This window comes from Xenopus tropicalis, chromosome 4 (genome assembly GCF_000004195.4).
Source record: "Xenopus tropicalis strain Nigerian chromosome 4, UCB_Xtro_10.0, whole genome shotgun sequence".
NCBI classification, from domain to species: Eukaryota; Metazoa; Chordata; class Amphibia; order Anura; family Pipidae; genus Xenopus; species Xenopus tropicalis.
The window spans coordinates 27,731,577-27,749,349 of record NC_030680.2 but is presented as its reverse complement, the minus strand read 5'-3'; the positions used below and the strand labels follow the sequence as shown (position 1 = coordinate 27,749,349).

Below are 17,773 nucleotides of genomic sequence, written 5' to 3'. Positions count from 1 at the left end.
GCTCAACTGTGTCAAGAGCATCACCCCTTTGTGACCCCTATCATAACAGAATTGTGGGGAAATTGCTACATTGTGAGAAAAATACATGACATTTTCTCTTGAAATGGCACTTTAACAAACTTATGTGGGGTATCCAGAAAAAAATCCAGGTAAGTTGAGGTATTTTTCCCCCAAGTGGGCTTTTATTAAATAAGAACAAGTTTGGCATTTTTTAGGTGCTGAAAAGCTTGAGCAATAATAAATCTGCCCCTAAGTAGCCTTACTTTTATCTGGAAAGGAATTTCTGGCAGTTGATATTATCATAATTATGGTCTTTGACAGCAGCATCTGGGTATCCCCAATGCTAAATGCAAATATAAAATATATTTGGGCATTAAAAGAAATAGATTTGTTCTGATTTGTTTGATCTGATTTGTTCCACCTAAGGGCACACATGCTACTTTTTTCAGTACATAAATAAATGGAAACATTTTATTTTAACCTTTGGAGTGCCTTTTGTAAATAATGGAGATTTCCATGATCTGGCTAGAAGAGGTCAAAAGGTCCTGGTGAGATGTATAAAAGGCAAGAAATGAGAGAAGCAGGTTGTCATTGCATGGCCAAGAAGCAAACCATGGAACTCCAGACTCCAAGGATCTGGGTATGGTTGGCCTTGACGCTTTCCTTCTCAAGTGCCTATGACATTATTCCAGGTAAAATTTAACATGTTTTGCAACTTTATTACTCTTCCCCTGATTAGAAAGGAGACTTCAACTGCAGATTAAAAAAGGAACAGTAGGGCTCCATTATTTTTGCCTTCCACAAGTGCAAGAGTACTAAGGAGCAAGTGGGTGAGTGATGAACTTTGCACCTTAAGCAAGATAAAAAATCCAATGCAGATTTCAGCATCAGAGGGTGCAAGCTAACCTTGTTCTTACCACCTGCCACAGAGCAGAACATATTAAATTGTTCACTGAGCCCTAACAAAATAATATTTATGCACAGAATCAAAATGTCTCTGGAGATCTGTCTCTATGTTATACTATATAGGCTATGATTATTCATTGAAAATGTCAATTGTGTGCACATATGTTAATCTAATATTGGCAGCTGATCCACAATATCTAACCGGCCAGTAGCTAAATAAGGCAGATTGTATAATAACAATGACACTACTGTATAGCGCTGCATACATAAGTAGCGCTTTATAAATAAAGATATACATACATACAATAGCTTTGCATATTGGAGAGGGGAAATTTACCATCTTCACCACAGTGAGGAAAGTGCAAATTTTCAATGCGCTCATAATGGGTTGTTTTTTTACACATACTGCATTGATTCCAGCATCATTTCAGAACCATCTGGTTGCTAGGGTCTAAATTACCATACTAACTAGGCACTCATGTGAAGGAGAGACTGGATTAGAAGTATAAGTAATAATAATATAACAGTAAAATTGTAGCCTCATGGGCTTTTATGGCTGCTGGGGTCTGTGAACTTCATCTAAAAGCTAAAAAGAAGCAAATATATAAAAAAAAACTACAAAAAAATGAAGACCAATTAAAAAGTTGCTAGGGATTGGCCATTTTATAACATACTACTAGGTAAGTTAAAGGTGAACATCTCCTGTAATGTGCTTATTTTGTAATAGAGCCAATATATTTAACAGTTAAATAAAACAGTTAACAGTTACAGTGTGTAACTTTTTGTGATACCATATACAACTATTGGATGCAAAAGCATACAGCCTTATCACCTTGTGTGATCTCTAATTCTATAGGTAGACCTATCGACCACACTAAGTCTATATGCAGTTCATGGGGCAACTTCCATTACAAGACATTCGATGGAGTGATCTATCAGTTTCCGGGCACCTGCAACTATAATTTGGCTTCGCACTGTGGGGACTCCTACCATGAATTTTCTGTCCACATCCAGCGTGCCATAGAGGATGGTGACCCAGTCATTCACCAAATCTTTATGCAAATCAAGGATGTTACTATAGAACTGAAGAGAGATGCTGCGAAGGTGAATGGGCAAATGTAAGTCAATTGCATATGTTTACACTTTCTGTTTTTCTTATTTCTCCAAGATTATCTTTAAATTCAGTGGTGTCCTCTACTGCACACCTTGCCACACTTATTTAGAATGTGCCCTTGTCTTTTTTTCAGAAATATCTTATTTGTATACAAACTTTGTTACCGCTTAATATTTAAAAAAGAACTAAAGCTGCTTTTTATTTAAATATGTAATTCCATTTTACACAATGTTTTTTCAATACATGCTTTTAAAGAGGACCTATCATGTCCAAATCCATCTGCAAGAGTTTAATCTGGGACAAATAGCAAATTCAGATTTGCCATACAGAGTTGCAGCACGCCCTGTGTAAAGTTTTATAACTTTGGTATATAGGGTTGAAACCTTGGGAGGGGGGTGGCAGAAGGTGATGTCAAAAGGGGCTAGTGATGTCGGGGGTTGGCCAGTGATGTCAGGTTTGGGACCAGTGACATCAAGAGCAGGGTTATGATGTGACGATAGGAGATGGGCCAATTGCCACATCAGTCTGAGTCCTGCCAAGTTTTCCCAACTTGAATTAAGGATTAACTATATCTTAATTGGGATCAGTTACAAGGAACTGTTTTATTATTAGAAAAGGAAAATATTTTTTAAAAATGTAAATTATTTGAATGAAATGGAGTCTCTGGGAGATGGCCTTCCCATAATTTGCAATTGCTGGATAACAGATTCCATACCTGTATACCGTAAATACTCGAATATAAGCCGATCCGAATATAAGCCGAGGTACCTAATTTTACCTAAGAAAACTGGAAAAACTTATTAACTTGAGTATAAGCCTAGGGTGGGAAATGTAGCAGCTTCTGCTAAGTTTCAATAATCAAAATAAAAACCAGTAAATTACATAAATTGAGGCATCAGTGGTATGTTTTTAAAATATTTATTTAAAAGAAAAACCATAAACTAGATCTGTAAGTGGAGAAGAGGGTCAAGAAAAACAATATGAGTACTACCCCATGCTCATTGTGCATTGGCAAACTGGCAGCACAAGGACACAAGAAGGACACATAAGGGGGAGTAAGTATTGCGACTGGGAGTGGGCCAGGGCACTGGGGGGTCTGGTTGCAGGTTGCCTAATTTGCACACAAAGGACAGAGGGTACTAGTCTGGAGGGACCCATGGCACCCGTCTCGAGTATAAGCCGAGGGTGACTTTTTACACTTTGAAGTGTGTGCTGTCCATTCTTGAACTTATTTTATATATATATATATATTTTTTTTTTTTTTTTTTTTTTTGCGGAGAATCATAATGTGGCTAACATTCCTTTAATATGGTTATGCAAAAAAAGTTCTTCTGAAAAGAAAAACTCTCTCCATTTTAATATTTTGATATTTTTCATAGAAAAAAATGTAATGTTCTAATTCAACTACTTGGTTAGACCCATGCTCATTTTGGGAAGGGATTAGATCATTATGTACCCCAGCTGCATGTGTAAACCCCAGTAGGTCAGCATCAGATTTTTTCACTAGATTTACTTTAATGAGAAACATTTATGACAATTATCTAACATACAGAGATTATAATGTAATTTTTTCTATATTATATTATACACTGTAATCAAAGAAGTGGATAAAGGACATACATGTAAAATTCTGGCAACACATGTTTATTGCTTCTATATTTAGTTGCAAGAACAAATTATATGGAGCCAGATGTACACAGATCTAGTGGGATTCTCATTAGAGGATTCTTTCCCTCATTAGAGAATTCTTTCACTTTGAGCTACAACTCAGGAGTATTATCAAGCATCATTTAGCTGCTGCCTTCCAATATGAAAAACACTAGTAGGAAGTCACTACAACATGATGTTCTAGCTACTGCTGCACTCCATCTCCCACTATCGATTAATATTTAAACAGAAATTGTTACTGTATATATAAGCTCATTCAGAATTGGAGTGAATTACGTGGGATGCCAAGAAGTGTAATTCAAACGTATCTCTATCAGAAAGCACAAAAGAAAATGAATTGTCCGGTGGTTAATAATTTTTTGTTTGTTTTTTAATAAAATACTTTTGTTTTTGTTAAGATATATTTGATTGATTTATGTTATTTCTCAGCTTTGTGACCCCTTACTTCAACTATGGAGTTTTCATAACCAAGAAGGATGGGTACACAAAGGTGCATACAAAGATTGGCCTGACCCTCACATGGAACCAAGAAGATTCAGTTATGGTCAGTATCTTGTATCAGAATACTATGTGACACTATTTTTGCACTTAGCACACTGCATGGGTCATTGGGCAAGTAGCAGAAGGCCCTTGGGCTCTGTTTTGGAGTGAAAAGACCTCTGGCTTCCTTTGCTAATGCAACACTGACTAGGCATCCTCAACCACCCACCTACCCACCACTATCTTTTGCTTTGTCTTCAGATGCATTGTAGGAATTAGCAGAAGTAGGTACAGTCCATGTCAGGTCCCTGTCTTTAAGGCAGGCAGTAAAGACTGGGCAGAACTGCAACTCTCTTCAGGAAGCACCAGATTTTTTTATTTGGTGCTCCATTCAGGGAGCTACCCTCCCTCCCCCTCGGGAAGCACAAGTACAAATAAGCACTATGTGTCAGGTTTTTCCACTTGTGCCCCAGGGTTGTAAATAACACTTTTTGCCACAATCACTAATTGTTTTTGTGTAAATTGGAGCATGTGTATAACAAATTTTAAATGAGTTTATCACAACCACATTCAATTGTGGTGATTAATCATGGGTTACCTCTCCCAATTGTCCATTTATTTTTAAGCAAGTTGATAACTCATGACTGCCTAAAAATCAGGGTGACAAAAACTTTTTCACCTTGCTTGAATGCTTAAGTTATACTTCCTAGTGGCTTCTATAGCGTGTCAACAGGTTTTAGGTAGCAAGATTCTGTTTTTTTAGTTTCTTTATTATATTTTAAAATATTTTAAAATAATTTAGCAACAAATTAGATTTAAGGAAATGTCATGGTTATTGATATTCTCCCCTCCCAAATGTTCAGTTTGTTAGAAAATATAATTTAGATGCTTTATTTTACAAAGACAGAAGACCTGTATAATTTACAAGAAACAATGATAGAACCCAATTCTTTTATAATTTAAGCAATGAAAAGTTGACCCAAAGTATTTTTATCCCTGCGCAGTTGGAGGTGGATGCCAAGTATCAAAACAAAATGTGTGGACTCTGTGGGGATTACAATGGCACTCCAGTCAGTAATGAATTCTATCTGAATGGTAAGTTTGCTTCCTGAATTATCCTGAATTAATTTTAGAATACTTTTGGGTAGCTTTGCTTTTTTATTTATGTATGGATCTTTTCACTTTTAGATATGCCACTCAACCCTATCCAGTTTGGTAACATGCAAAACATTAACGATCCAACTATTACCTGCACAAATGTAGATGAGAGCCAACAAATGAATGTTTCCAGTTGTGGTCAATACGTAAGTATACTGTATATGCATTTAGCTCTTACTTGCAATATTCTATAAAAGTGTCTGTGAAATATTTATGCTATAATGCCTATTTTTATAGTGCTTCACTTTTAGAATAGAAACCAAATCAGAAATTCCCTGCAGTTTAAATAATAGTATAAAACTTCTGTTTGGTTGTTAGTCATGTTAATAAAGGAAAGTCGTCAATTAGGTTCCTATACAGTAGTGGAAAAAATGGCAGCCTGTATTGCTAGACTGAAACTAACATTCATGTTAATCCAATGTAAATATGGGTCTTAGTATATCAACAAAGATATATGCAAAATTTCCTATGCTCTAACAAGAAAAGTTAGATGCTCTCACATATTGTGTAAACTATATGGCTGTGTTATGTAATATTCTCTGTTCTATCCACTGCTCCATTTTAAATGGTTACTTTTCCATTTGCCATTATTCTAGTGAGTGACCAAACGAAGATTAAAAAAAAACAAAAAAAAGAAAGTATCAGGCTAGTCTTTCACTTCCCACTTGCATCACCAAGGTTTAATATAACAGAAACAGTTTTCATTTCATGCTGTAAACAATGGATTAATATGTCAAACAACCTGGATATAAGTTTCTCTAGAAATGTCAGAAACAACCTGGATATAAGTTTCTCTAGAAATGTCAGTCATTGAAAGCACTTTCTCCATTAGTTCAGAAATTACAATATCTAAAAATCAGTACTCTAGGATGTATATCATATACTACATTTGAAGATAATTCCATTTGTTTCTCTTTCCAGTACTCTGTGTGCAAGAGTTACCTCACCCAAAATGCCTTTTCATCATGCCAAGATCTTCTTGATGTATCAGATTACGTTATGGCCTGCATGCTTGATGTGTGCTCCTGTAGCAGTGCCGATGTCTCATGTCTATGCAGTACATTAACAGAGTATTCAAGGCAATGCACTCACGCAGGAGGGATCCCAGAGAACTGGAGAACTAATGACCTCTGTCGTAAGCATCTTTATATCTTCCTTATAATTGTGCCGTGTAACTTTTAGATACATCATCATAATACCACAAACACTTAATTAACAATTTACTTGTTTTAAAGCTAAACAGTGCCCTGGGAATATGATATACAAGGAAAGTGGTTCCCCATGCATAAGTTCCTGTTCTCATCATGAAGTAAAAAGCCATTGTGAGGAGCACAATATTGATGGCTGCTTCTGTCCTGATGGTAAGTCTTGTGGAAATGTTATACTACATAGTATCTAGCAAAAGGAAAAGTTTGCATTTAGTTATTTAGCTCTTTATTGATTGGCCTAAGTTGAATCTGTTACCATATTACATTTTAGATGTCATCTTCAGATTCCTGGAGGGCAAGTTCTACAGTGCTAAGGGAAGCAATGGCATACCGCTTAGTGCTCATCTAATGAACACTTGGGCCCCAGGGAAAGTTGCAGTCTACTCTTCATGTTGGATTAAAAATCCAGATTGAGTAGCAAAGCATAGGGTCAGGAGGCTGCTGCTCTATAGCAGAACACAGTGTTCAAAGTGCAAAAAAGTGGCTTTTTATTTAAACTTTACACACTGTGTTCAGCAATGTCAATTATTTTTTAGATCAATTACACTGAAGAACAACAACTTTAGAATAAGATATTTATTGTAAAACACTAGAGACAAAGATTAAAGTGATAACACAAGTTATTGCCTTCATAATATCACCAGTGGATTATAGCTAATCTTATTTGAATTTGTATGTATATGAATAACAAAAAAATTGTCATTTCAAAATGCTAGCATGTGCCCTTCTTAAAAGATGTGGCATTGATACAGCCAAGTATTGTCAAATACAAATTTTTTGGGTATGGGTGAGAAAAATATAATCTAGAATGAAGATTAATTTGGACTGATAATTCACAGAACAAACTTTTCCAACCCAATCATTAGATGGAGGTCTAAAACTAATAAAATGTTAGTGTAAGGTACAGTAGTATATACTACAGCTAGTCATCATTTATAAGTATGGTTATTGTAATGCACCAGTATGGTTGGTGACATTATAGACTCTAACCTCCAGTGTCAGTGTTACAAACAATAGAAGAGATCCACATGTGCTCTAATACAACTCCCCTCACCTAGGAGAAATATAGAAAGACTAGTAGAGGTCTGGTGACTAGTAACAGAATCTGTGGGCACAAAATGGTCATAAATTAGACAGATAAGAACACTGGAAATAGCAGTGACAAAAGGGGTAAAAGTTCTGTAGAAAATGGGTTGCAAATATTGTTGTCAGTTGTCACATTTTTTTTTCTTTTATTATCAGTCTTTAGGTTGGGGTCGTCAATGACATCACTTGGGAGTGGTGAAATGGGTGGACTAGGCAGGGGATTGGGTGGATGGAGTGTGAAAATTCCCTTACAAAAGGAAATGACAACTGACTCTCATGGCTTTCTTTAGGCACAGTGTGGGATGACCACAATAACGCCGGCTGCATTTCAATTAGCGAATGTCACTGCAAGTATCAAGAAAAATTCTATGCTCCAGGATCAAAGATTTTAAATGATTGTGAAGAATGGTAAGGTTACTGCATAGTTCATGTCAAAAATTTTTACTAGTATCCTAATATGCATAAATGTAAACACAATGTAAATACCTTCATATACATATATATTTTTTTATTGTTTATTTATTTTTTTAATTTAGATAACAAGTACATTGCTTATAAACCTACTTGCAATGCAAGATGTTCAATACAATTTAACATTTTATTTTAAAAATATATTAAAGGTAGAGACTGACAAATACCAAAAATCTCAATATTTTGTCTAAATATTTTGTCTAAATATTATCTAAACATTTTCTCTATATTTTTTAAATATTAATTTACCTTCTCATTAAATGGGCATATCAAGACCAGAAGTAGTAATAATTACTTCTTTGATAAATACTGACAGTTTCCTTCAGTTAAATAAGGTCTATAAATAAAGCTTCAAAGAAGTGTCAGACAAGCTACAGCTTTATTCATACCCCTGGCTGTGCTATCCCCAAATGTTTTACTATGGTAAAAATGATATATGAATTCATTGGCTACTATTTAATTTCTCACTCCATACAGTACATGTTTGAAAAAGTGTTCTCTGCCAAGTCAGAAATTAACATATATGGTGATAGACTCTCAATACAAATTCACCAACATCATATGGGCTGCATGGTTGGCCATGCAAGAAAGTCACGATAAAACAATTATAAAAGCAGATATATGTGGAAAGGCACCTGTATACATTTTTTTCTACTCTTTTGTTAGGGAGTGTTGAAACCAATATGACAAGATCCAATGGGGGCAGATAGTTATTTTACATCACTTTTGTTCTAGAAAAAGGAGCATGCTATACTATGCGTTTAGGTTCTTTATAAGATTTAAAGCTGTTTCTCCCTTTTTAGCTCTTGTAATGCAGGAAAATGGACCTGCACACATGGAATATGCCCCAAAGTTTGTTCCATTGAAGGAGGAGCTCACTTCAAAACATTTGATGGGAAGCCATACAAGTTCCATGGCAACTGTTACTATTTGCTGTCTAAGGCAAGTCACATATTATATTTCAACTGAAATTCATTTTTTAAAAGGGATCATTACAAAATCTGTATTGAAGCACTTATGAAGTAATATTAGTGGGGGTTTTAGTAGAATTTTGAAAAATCCTTATTGTGTGCTTGTAAATATAGCATATCTTTTTGTACCATGTTGTGGCCTCAGTTTCTATCTGTAGCAAAAATCTATTGCTGTTTTTTTCATGCTTCATATAATGATTTATGTTATACTTTATTTATGGGGGATTTTCTTTATCATTTCTGTATATCAAATGTTTATCGTGTTATAAATAACAAATAACACTTATTTTATGGCTTTTGTTTTTTATTGGTTTAACCTCTAGATCAGTTTAAATAATGGTGGGACCCACAATATTGTAGCAGAGATGACTCCATGCAATGCTTATTCACGGGAGACTTGCCTGAAAAACATCCAGTTCTACACAGATGACAATGAAAATGTGGGTTTGTGGAAGCATTTTCCATATATTATATTATATTAGATATATCACTATATATTCATATTATAACATTATTTATTTTCAATTATATTTAAAGTAATTTCACATAACATTTCTTAAATTATGCAGGTATTGTCCATCAGAGCCGACGGATCTGTTTTATTAAATGATCTCAAAATAAGCCTCCCTCATGTTACAGGTAAGATCCATTATATTGTAGGAATTTGATATTGAAGAAGATATTTAAAATGTTTTACTGCTCTAGTAAAGGCTCAGATATATATGCAAAGTAGACTTTAACGCCCTTTATGTCAAAAGAAAATGCAGACATGACCTGTAATTTTAGCCACACTTTCTTTGTTAGTTTTATGTTTGTAGTGATGTTTCTACTCCTAAAGAATCCACCACTTCCATTTTTTGTGAGATCCACTAAAATGTGTGAATTACTGAAGTAACAGAAATGCAAATTAAATGTTTTCAGTACTGCACCACCTAATTTAATAACTCCCTCTGATTGACTGTGCAGAATAGATATGTATGTTTTGTTTATTATGATTTTCAGAGGAGTTTGAAACTCTGGCCTGAGAGGAGTTTTTTGGCCCTCAGACTCTGTATAGCATAATCATTTTAGTAAAAACTTAAACAAACAAGGCTGGTATAAACAGGCTTTTGATATTATCTTTCTAGGAAGTTTCTCAGTTATACAGCCCACAGAATCAAACATCTTTGTCAAGACAAAATTTGGTCTCCAGATGCAAATCTATCTCCTACCACTGATGCAGCTGTATATTACCATGGATAATTCTGATAAGAATACATTTGAAGGTAAATTACATTCTAAGAACATACAAAATTATATCAAACTAATCTATAGCCAAACTATAGAAAATTTGCCATTTCACCCAACTCACCCTAAGACATAACTTTTCCAGAACCTTTTTGTACTTTTTAAAATTTGCTTGCCTTAGAAAGGGGTCACATAGTTGACCAAAAGGCAACATTATAATATAGTAATTAGACAGAAAAAAGACATCACGTTCATTGATGAACAGTAAACAAACTCACCAGTAATGAAAATTACTGAAAGAGAGTATCTTTACAAAGTTATATAGTTCTTTGAGTAAAAAAGGACAACTACCAATAAAGTACAGCCATTCAACTTTTTAAGAATTGGTGATCCACAGTGATTAAAAATGTTTTCTTCTTTGCAGGTCTTTGTGGTAACTTTAATTACAAAGAAGGAGATGACTTCATAACATCTGCAGGTATAGAAGAATCAACAGCATCAGCCTTTGCCAACACCTGGAAAATACAGTCTACCTGCCAAGACTCAGTAGAGGTGTTAATAGATCCTTGCAGCTTCAGCATGGAGACTAGTAAGACACTTTTAAATTATATCAGTCACAAGGGATGTATATGGCTCATACCTTTTCATCAGCTTCTCCAATATTAAATCTTTTCATTTATCTCCTGCAGAAATCTATGCTGAGAAATGGTGCTCTATGCTGAGAGATTCAGAGTCTCCTTTTTGGAAATGTCATTTTGCAGTAGACCCCTCTGAATATTATAAGGTAATTCTTCATAAGCTTTAATTTTGTCAGTACCTTATGGTAATGTTACGCATTTAGTGTTATTTCATTAATATTTCTTTCCTCTTTGTGGCAATTTTGTTGTTGTTGGCCATGGAGAAAATGCCAGAAATCCATGTTGCTGGACATGGAGAAAATTTCAGAAATTTCCCAGTTTGCGCAATAACCCCACTGTGACCACAGAAAATACATTTATCTTAACTTCTACGCATTGATGCAAGTAATTCACAGCTTATGTCAAGCATGCAGGCTTATTTCATATAGTTTGTAAAATATATGTAGAAAGCAAAAAGTCTCTCCGACATTAACATACTTTTTAGACTGTAAATTCAGCTTTTTTAGTACAGACAAAGCTATTGCACTCTCTGCACTAGCAATGCCATCACTAGAGTGCAAAAAGGGTAAGTTTGGAAGGTGAGAGGAGTTTCATTAAGAAAGGTGTCGTAGGTGGCACCAAAGTCAAATATGCCTCAGTTAGAGTGATGAGCAAATCTGTTCCATTTTGCCAAAAAAATAGCAATAAACAAATATAGAGAGTGATCACTTTGTCTTTGTAAACTTTGTAAATGTTTCTATGGCCTTGAATCCTGATATGTATAGTGATATTTTATCACTATAAAAGTATTTCTGTAAAAGGTGTTTCTTCTATGAGAACCTCAAGATATTTTTCCTTCCATAGAGATGTGAGTACGATACCTGCAGCTGTAGTCATAGCGAAGCCTGTATGTGCGCAACACTGTCCACATATGCCAGAGCCTGTGCTGCAAAAGGAATCATCTTGTGGAACTGGAAGAAAGGAATCTGTGGTAAGACAAGAGATGCTACATTTACAGATGAAGTAATTAAACAGGGCACTTAGTACAGCACATTCAGTTTCACTGCAATGGTCCAGAATTTTCCAGCAAATAAGAACCACTGCCTCTTCTTAGATCAGGGGAGAGCCTTTTGCTGGCATTGACCTGGCATATACTTATCTCTCTGTACAGGCTATATGAAATTCCTAGTATGTAAAATTCTGTTTGTGGCTTGGAGCTTGTGACAATAGATGCTTAGGTTAGGCTATAACTGTGGACTGAGTAAAAATATTATGTCCATAATAGGTAAAGCAATATTGGGTTATAAAGCAGACATGTTTAATGTGAAGTTTTTTTTTTTTTTTTTAAAGGTTTAAAAATAGTTTTCCACTACACGCAATTGCTGTAATTCTATAGGGTATATATTATAGCAGTAATAAATACTATGTGTAATGTTGTAGTACATGAACCCATACCTTTATTTTGTAAATATACATTTGTAATTATTTACTTATTGCTATATTTCTAAACATGCTCCAATATCCTTTTTAGATAAAGAGATTCCCAGCTGCCCAGACTCACAGATATACTTGTATAACATCACTACTTGTCAGCCTACTTGCCGCTCCCTGGCATTAGAAGAAAAAGAATGTGACAGTGAATTCACCCCAATTGATGGCTGTGGCTGCCCAGATGGAATGTATCTCAATGAAAAAGATGGTTGTGTTCCCAAATCACAGTGTTCTTGCTACCACCAAGGAATGTATCTTAGACCAAATGAGGTTTTCTACAAGATGGATGAACGATGGTACGTATAGAAATAAAGGGTCAGTAGCTGATAGCTGGACAGTAGTGATATGTGTGTTTACATGCAATCCCGCAGGTTTACCCTTTGGTGAGATAGATTAGGTTTAAAATTTTGGCAATCTATGCGGGTTTGGGTAAGCAGGTTGGTCTGGGGAAGTAAACTCTTCCTCTCCTCCAGAAGTTTCCTTGTCTTGGTACCTAAGGTGCAAGCAGAAGTAGTATACAGAGGGAAAAGATGTGGGTACGTGTTGGGTGCGGGTCCTACAAAGGCAATGGGGGTATAACACTGCAAATAATTCACTCTACCATTTAAAATTCTATTCTTGAACCAACAAATGTATTTTGTTTGGCTGTAATATTGGTGTGTAGGTGCCATCTTAGTGCATTGTGCTTTCAGAAGGAGCTAGTGCTACACAATAGAAACCTATTGTTTATGCTACTCCCATGTAAGTGGGAGTCCCAACCAGACTTGGATTTCTTACTATTGAGTGCTATTTTTATATCTGCTGGGATCTGCTGGGGGGGGGAGGTGATATCACTCCAACTTGCAGCGCAGCAGTAAAGTGTGAGTGAAGTTTATCGGAGCACAGGTCACATGGTTGTGGCAACCTTGGAAATGAAGAATATGGCTAGCCCCTTCTTTTTTTTTTATAAACTGGACCCCCCCTACTGTTAGTAAATCTAAATAGACAGTGTGTATTTGTCCTAAGTGCCTAAATATTGTTTTTTTTATCACAGTTCCTGCCATGAAGGAAAACTTAACTGTGATTCTTTTATCAATGACAGTAAGTAAGAAATTATGAAATTCTTTTTGTTCATAGTCCGCAGGCTCACTTTAAAGAGATATGGTATATGATGCTTTATAGCTGCTTATGAGCCATTGAGAACCTGAAAAGAATGTACTGTTCACATATTTACTTGACGGTTGTTATGCCATTGACCATAGATATATTAACTTTTGTGCATTTTGCTTTTTGTTAAATATTAAGCATTAACTTGCTTTGGAGTTTGCTATACTGTAAAACTCATTATTATAACACTGTTCCTATTAACTGGTTTTCTCCATCTTTTATGAAGTTTCTATATCAAGTTTCAATATCATGTACAGCACCTAATATAACACAATATCTGTTTTTTTACAGCTTGTTCCAACGGAAAAGTCTTCCTTGACTGTAAAAAGGAAAAGAGATCTCACATGTCACGGCATAGGAGCTGTCGGACCTTGAATATTGGACCTGTATGTTGATATATTTTTTTTTAATTTAATTGGCACTATTGTCAGAAATTCAAACGAACAGGCTGCTCCACATAGGACGAAATGGTTTATTTGCAGACTGTAACAAAGACTGACGTTTCGGCTGGTGTTCCAGCCTTTCTCAAAGGCTGGAACACCATGTTTGCAAAGTGCCAAAATATGAGAGTATTGCATATAATATTAATATTAATACCAGGATTTTTTTACATAGTGTTAAAAATATATATATAAACATTGGGTAGATGTTTAAGACAACGTATATGTGCAAGCAGATAGGACTACTCCAAAACCAGATGAAACTACCAAGTTAGCTATATTTTTCACACACAATTTGTGAAAACTAAAGCTAACTGCAGTGTCATCTGCTTTCGGAATTCTTCTCTCTGCTTGCATATATTGCATAGATACATAAGTAGTTGACATATATACATGCACATACATATATATATATATATATATATATATATATATATATATATATATATATATATATATATATATATGTGTGTATACAGTACAGAAGACCAGAACATAATGTGCAGTATTTCCAGCCTACTTCTTTAGTTAGGATTTAGTTCTCCTTTAAGGTTGCATGGTTTGTCATACTTTTGGTAATCTAATTTTTCTATAGAGCCAGATGCAACTGAATAAAAACTTATCTTACTGTTTTTCACATGAGAACTCTTTTGAAGTATATGGGAAAAACTAGAACAGAATTAAAGTTTTTTTCTTCTCACATTGAACCTTGTCTGTAAGTTCTTATGTGATAAACCATAAAATACAGTTTTATCATTTTTTTTATTTGACTCATTGTATCTGAGCATGCCCATAGCAATCTAGCCTATTTCCTCTCAGGAATTCCATGTCAAATTAAGAGGTGTATGGCATTAAGAGAACAACTGCAGCAACGTAATAATTATTTGCTTTATGCAGCTTCCACGTGTTTATCTTATTTTTCCTTTTTTTGGATAGATGGGGACAGGCTGCATCTCTGGATGTGTGTGCCCAGATGGGCTGCTTGATGATGGACATGGAGGCTGTGTTGTAGAGAGTTCCTGCCCTTGCTCATATAATAATAAAGTATTTGCTCACGGATCTAGGTTGATTGAGGAATGCAAATCCTGGTGAGATTATTTTCAAGTTTATGGTTACAGCTTTAGACAGATGAAGTGGGCTATAATGGTGCAGTTACCATACCCATTTTTCCATTAAACCAATGTTCTGTATCTGCTATATGTGTGTATTAAATACACCATTAAAATGCCTTTATATGTGTAATTACAATTATAATCAATAGAGGATTAGTATGACTATATTGTAATATAATCATATCTCTACAGCACATGCGAGAGTGGGCTTTGGTCATGCATACAAACACCTTGTTATGGAACTTGTACCATCTATGGGAGCGGCCATTATATTACATTTGACAAGAAATTCTATGACTTTGATGGAAGTTGCGAATTTGTAGTTGCTCAGGTAAACACTTGTATCTTTCAGGAAAACTATATCTTACCTGTTATTATGTTTTCCTACAATTTTAGGATTAGGGTTATTTCAGTACATTTGACTACACAATTAATTCCTTGTATGGCAGAATCTAAGGCGCCCATTTACTATGTTTCATTTTTGTCAAGATTTAGGTATGTGTTTTTTGGCAGAATGCGATTGTTTTGTTTTTTCTGAGATAATTCTGAGAATTTTCTGGAAAAATTTGAGAAGCGAATGAAGGAACAAGCTAACAAACGTTCGCGTTTTATAAAACTTTATGTGACTTTTTTAGACTGACAAAAAGTATGCTAGGGGGCTGATTTACTAATCCACGAATCCGAATCCGAATGGGAAAACAAACATTTTGCGACTTTTTCGTAGCCGTTACGACTTGCGCGAATTGTCGCGACTTTTTCATAGCCATTATGACTTTTGTGAATTGTTGCGACTTTTTCATAGCCATTACAAATTTCGTGAATTGTCGCAACTTTTTCATAGCCATTATGACTTTCGTGAATTGTCGCGACTTTTTTGTATTGAGCGCTCGAAAAAGTCGCAAAATACCATTCATTACGAAAGAAACACATTCGGACGCTTTTCGGACGTTCGTGGATTAGTAAATGTGCCCCCATATTTAAGCTGCTAAGAACAATTGAGTCTAAATGGAGGCTTAGAATAGTAGAGGAATAGAAAAGCCTGTGACAGTCTGCCCTTGACACATTTTCAAGGTGAAATTAATTGCATCATTTCTTTCTATTTCACACATTTTCAAGGGAAAGTTAGCTCCATCATTGTTTTTTATTTCACACACTTTCAAGGGGAAGTTAATCACATTATTGTTTTCTATTTCACCCAGTTTCAAGTGAAACTTGCTCTTAAATGGCCTCTGTAGCATGTCTTGTTTGGGAAAAATAAAGAGGATTCATGGAAATGAACTGTCATTTCAATTTCACAAGTTCTTGAATTTTTTGGCTCAAATAAAATCGTGATTTTCAGACAATAAACTCAATAATTTGTTTGACTCTACCAACATTATTGTGACATTTAATAAATGCAAGAATGAAGAATGTTTTATTTAAAAAAATAACAAGTCAAGTTTATATGAGTTTCAAGGCCAGAAACATTCTAGTTTTAGTAAATTTGCCCTTAACATATTTCTTTAAATATAGAGAAATATTGAAGGCCCCTTTAAATTTGCAATCTACATTTGACCCCATAATACCTGTCTTGTTTAGTTTAAATGCAAGCAGAGAAAGCATTTTTAATTATTTATTAAAAATGTGAACTGTGCAAATGGTTCAATTTTATTTCTGCGAGGACTTGACATAATTAACATGTTTTTATTTTACAAATGTTAGTAAGATGTAAAGGAAAATTTTTATAAATATCACTTCTTATTTTCATTATTTATTATATATATATTTTTTTTAAAATGGCATGTAATTACATTATAGGACTATTGCGGTGACAGTGCATCAAATGGTACATTCAGAATAATCACAGAAAATATCCCATGTGGCACTACTGGAGTAACATGTTCAAAATCCATAAAGATATATTTAGGGGTAAGTATTGCACTGTTGTACTATTCTGGAACAAAGCCCCTGTGTAAAATATTAAATAGTAGTTAGATTATTTACTTTGGATAGAGAAATTACTGAAATTACATGTAAAAGGTACAGTCAGGTCATATGACCTCTAAACAGCACCCAATTTGCCCATTTAACATCAGAAAAACTCTGAAATACTTCACTTCTTATATCTGTTAATCATGCAATTAATTTTTTATCTTCTTGAGTTGTGACTTGAAAAGCCCCAAAATCATTGATTTGTTTCACTATTCAGAATACAGAACTGAAGTTGACTAATAGTCACATGGAGAAAAAGTTTGGAGAATTTGAAACTGAAGTGGGATATAAAGTCCGTGAAGTGGGTCTTTATCTCGCAATTCGTACAAGCAGTGATATTTCCCTCATCTGGGACAAGAAAACTTCCTTATTAATCAGACTGCCATCCTCTTACCAGGTAATATAAGGTGTATTATTCGCAAATTATTATTTAAAAATAATAATATTTCTAGTATGTTTGAGTGCAGCATTCTCAATGAAATTTGAGAACAAGGGTTTATGTCAGTATGTAATGTTGTTAGATAAGGATGCTAGCTCTAAAAATACAGGAAGGTGCTTAAAGCACCCACACTAAAAATCAGAAAGTGGATTAATTTGAAGAAAACATTGTTTCCAGTGTTGGACTGGCCCACCAGGATACCAGGAAAACTCCCAGTGGGCCCAGGTGTCAGTAGGACCTCCTGCTTTTAACTATTTAGCCTATTTCT

General features: G+C 34.8%; 1 protein-coding gene across 1 annotated transcript in view; it reads left to right on the top strand.

Annotated features, from left to right (window-relative positions):
- Window positions 1–553: 553 nt before the first annotated feature.
- Window positions 554–17,773, top strand: part of LOC100497909 (mucin-2-like) — a 99,915-nt gene continuing 82,695 nt past the window's right edge. The window contains exons 1-22 of the mRNA XM_031900761.1: window positions 554–692; window positions 1,763–2,024; window positions 4,118–4,232; window positions 5,173–5,263; window positions 5,357–5,472; window positions 6,248–6,461; window positions 6,562–6,687; window positions 7,911–8,028; window positions 8,895–9,037; window positions 9,423–9,502; window positions 9,632–9,701; window positions 10,190–10,327; window positions 10,714–10,878; window positions 10,979–11,073; window positions 11,771–11,897; window positions 12,438–12,693; window positions 13,431–13,477; window positions 13,835–13,929; window positions 14,920–15,071; window positions 15,288–15,426; window positions 16,893–17,003; window positions 17,284–17,463. Of these exons, the coding sequence (XP_031756621.1) occupies window positions 554–692; window positions 1,763–2,024; window positions 4,118–4,232; window positions 5,173–5,263; window positions 5,357–5,472; window positions 6,248–6,461; window positions 6,562–6,687; window positions 7,911–8,028; window positions 8,895–9,037; window positions 9,423–9,502; window positions 9,632–9,701; window positions 10,190–10,327; window positions 10,714–10,878; window positions 10,979–11,073; window positions 11,771–11,897; window positions 12,438–12,693; window positions 13,431–13,477; window positions 13,835–13,929; window positions 14,920–15,071; window positions 15,288–15,426; window positions 16,893–17,003; window positions 17,284–17,463 (2,979 nt within the window). The remainder of the gene's footprint in view (window positions 693–1,762; window positions 2,025–4,117; window positions 4,233–5,172; window positions 5,264–5,356; window positions 5,473–6,247; window positions 6,462–6,561; window positions 6,688–7,910; window positions 8,029–8,894; window positions 9,038–9,422; window positions 9,503–9,631; window positions 9,702–10,189; window positions 10,328–10,713; window positions 10,879–10,978; window positions 11,074–11,770; window positions 11,898–12,437; window positions 12,694–13,430; window positions 13,478–13,834; window positions 13,930–14,919; window positions 15,072–15,287; window positions 15,427–16,892; window positions 17,004–17,283; window positions 17,464–17,773) is intronic.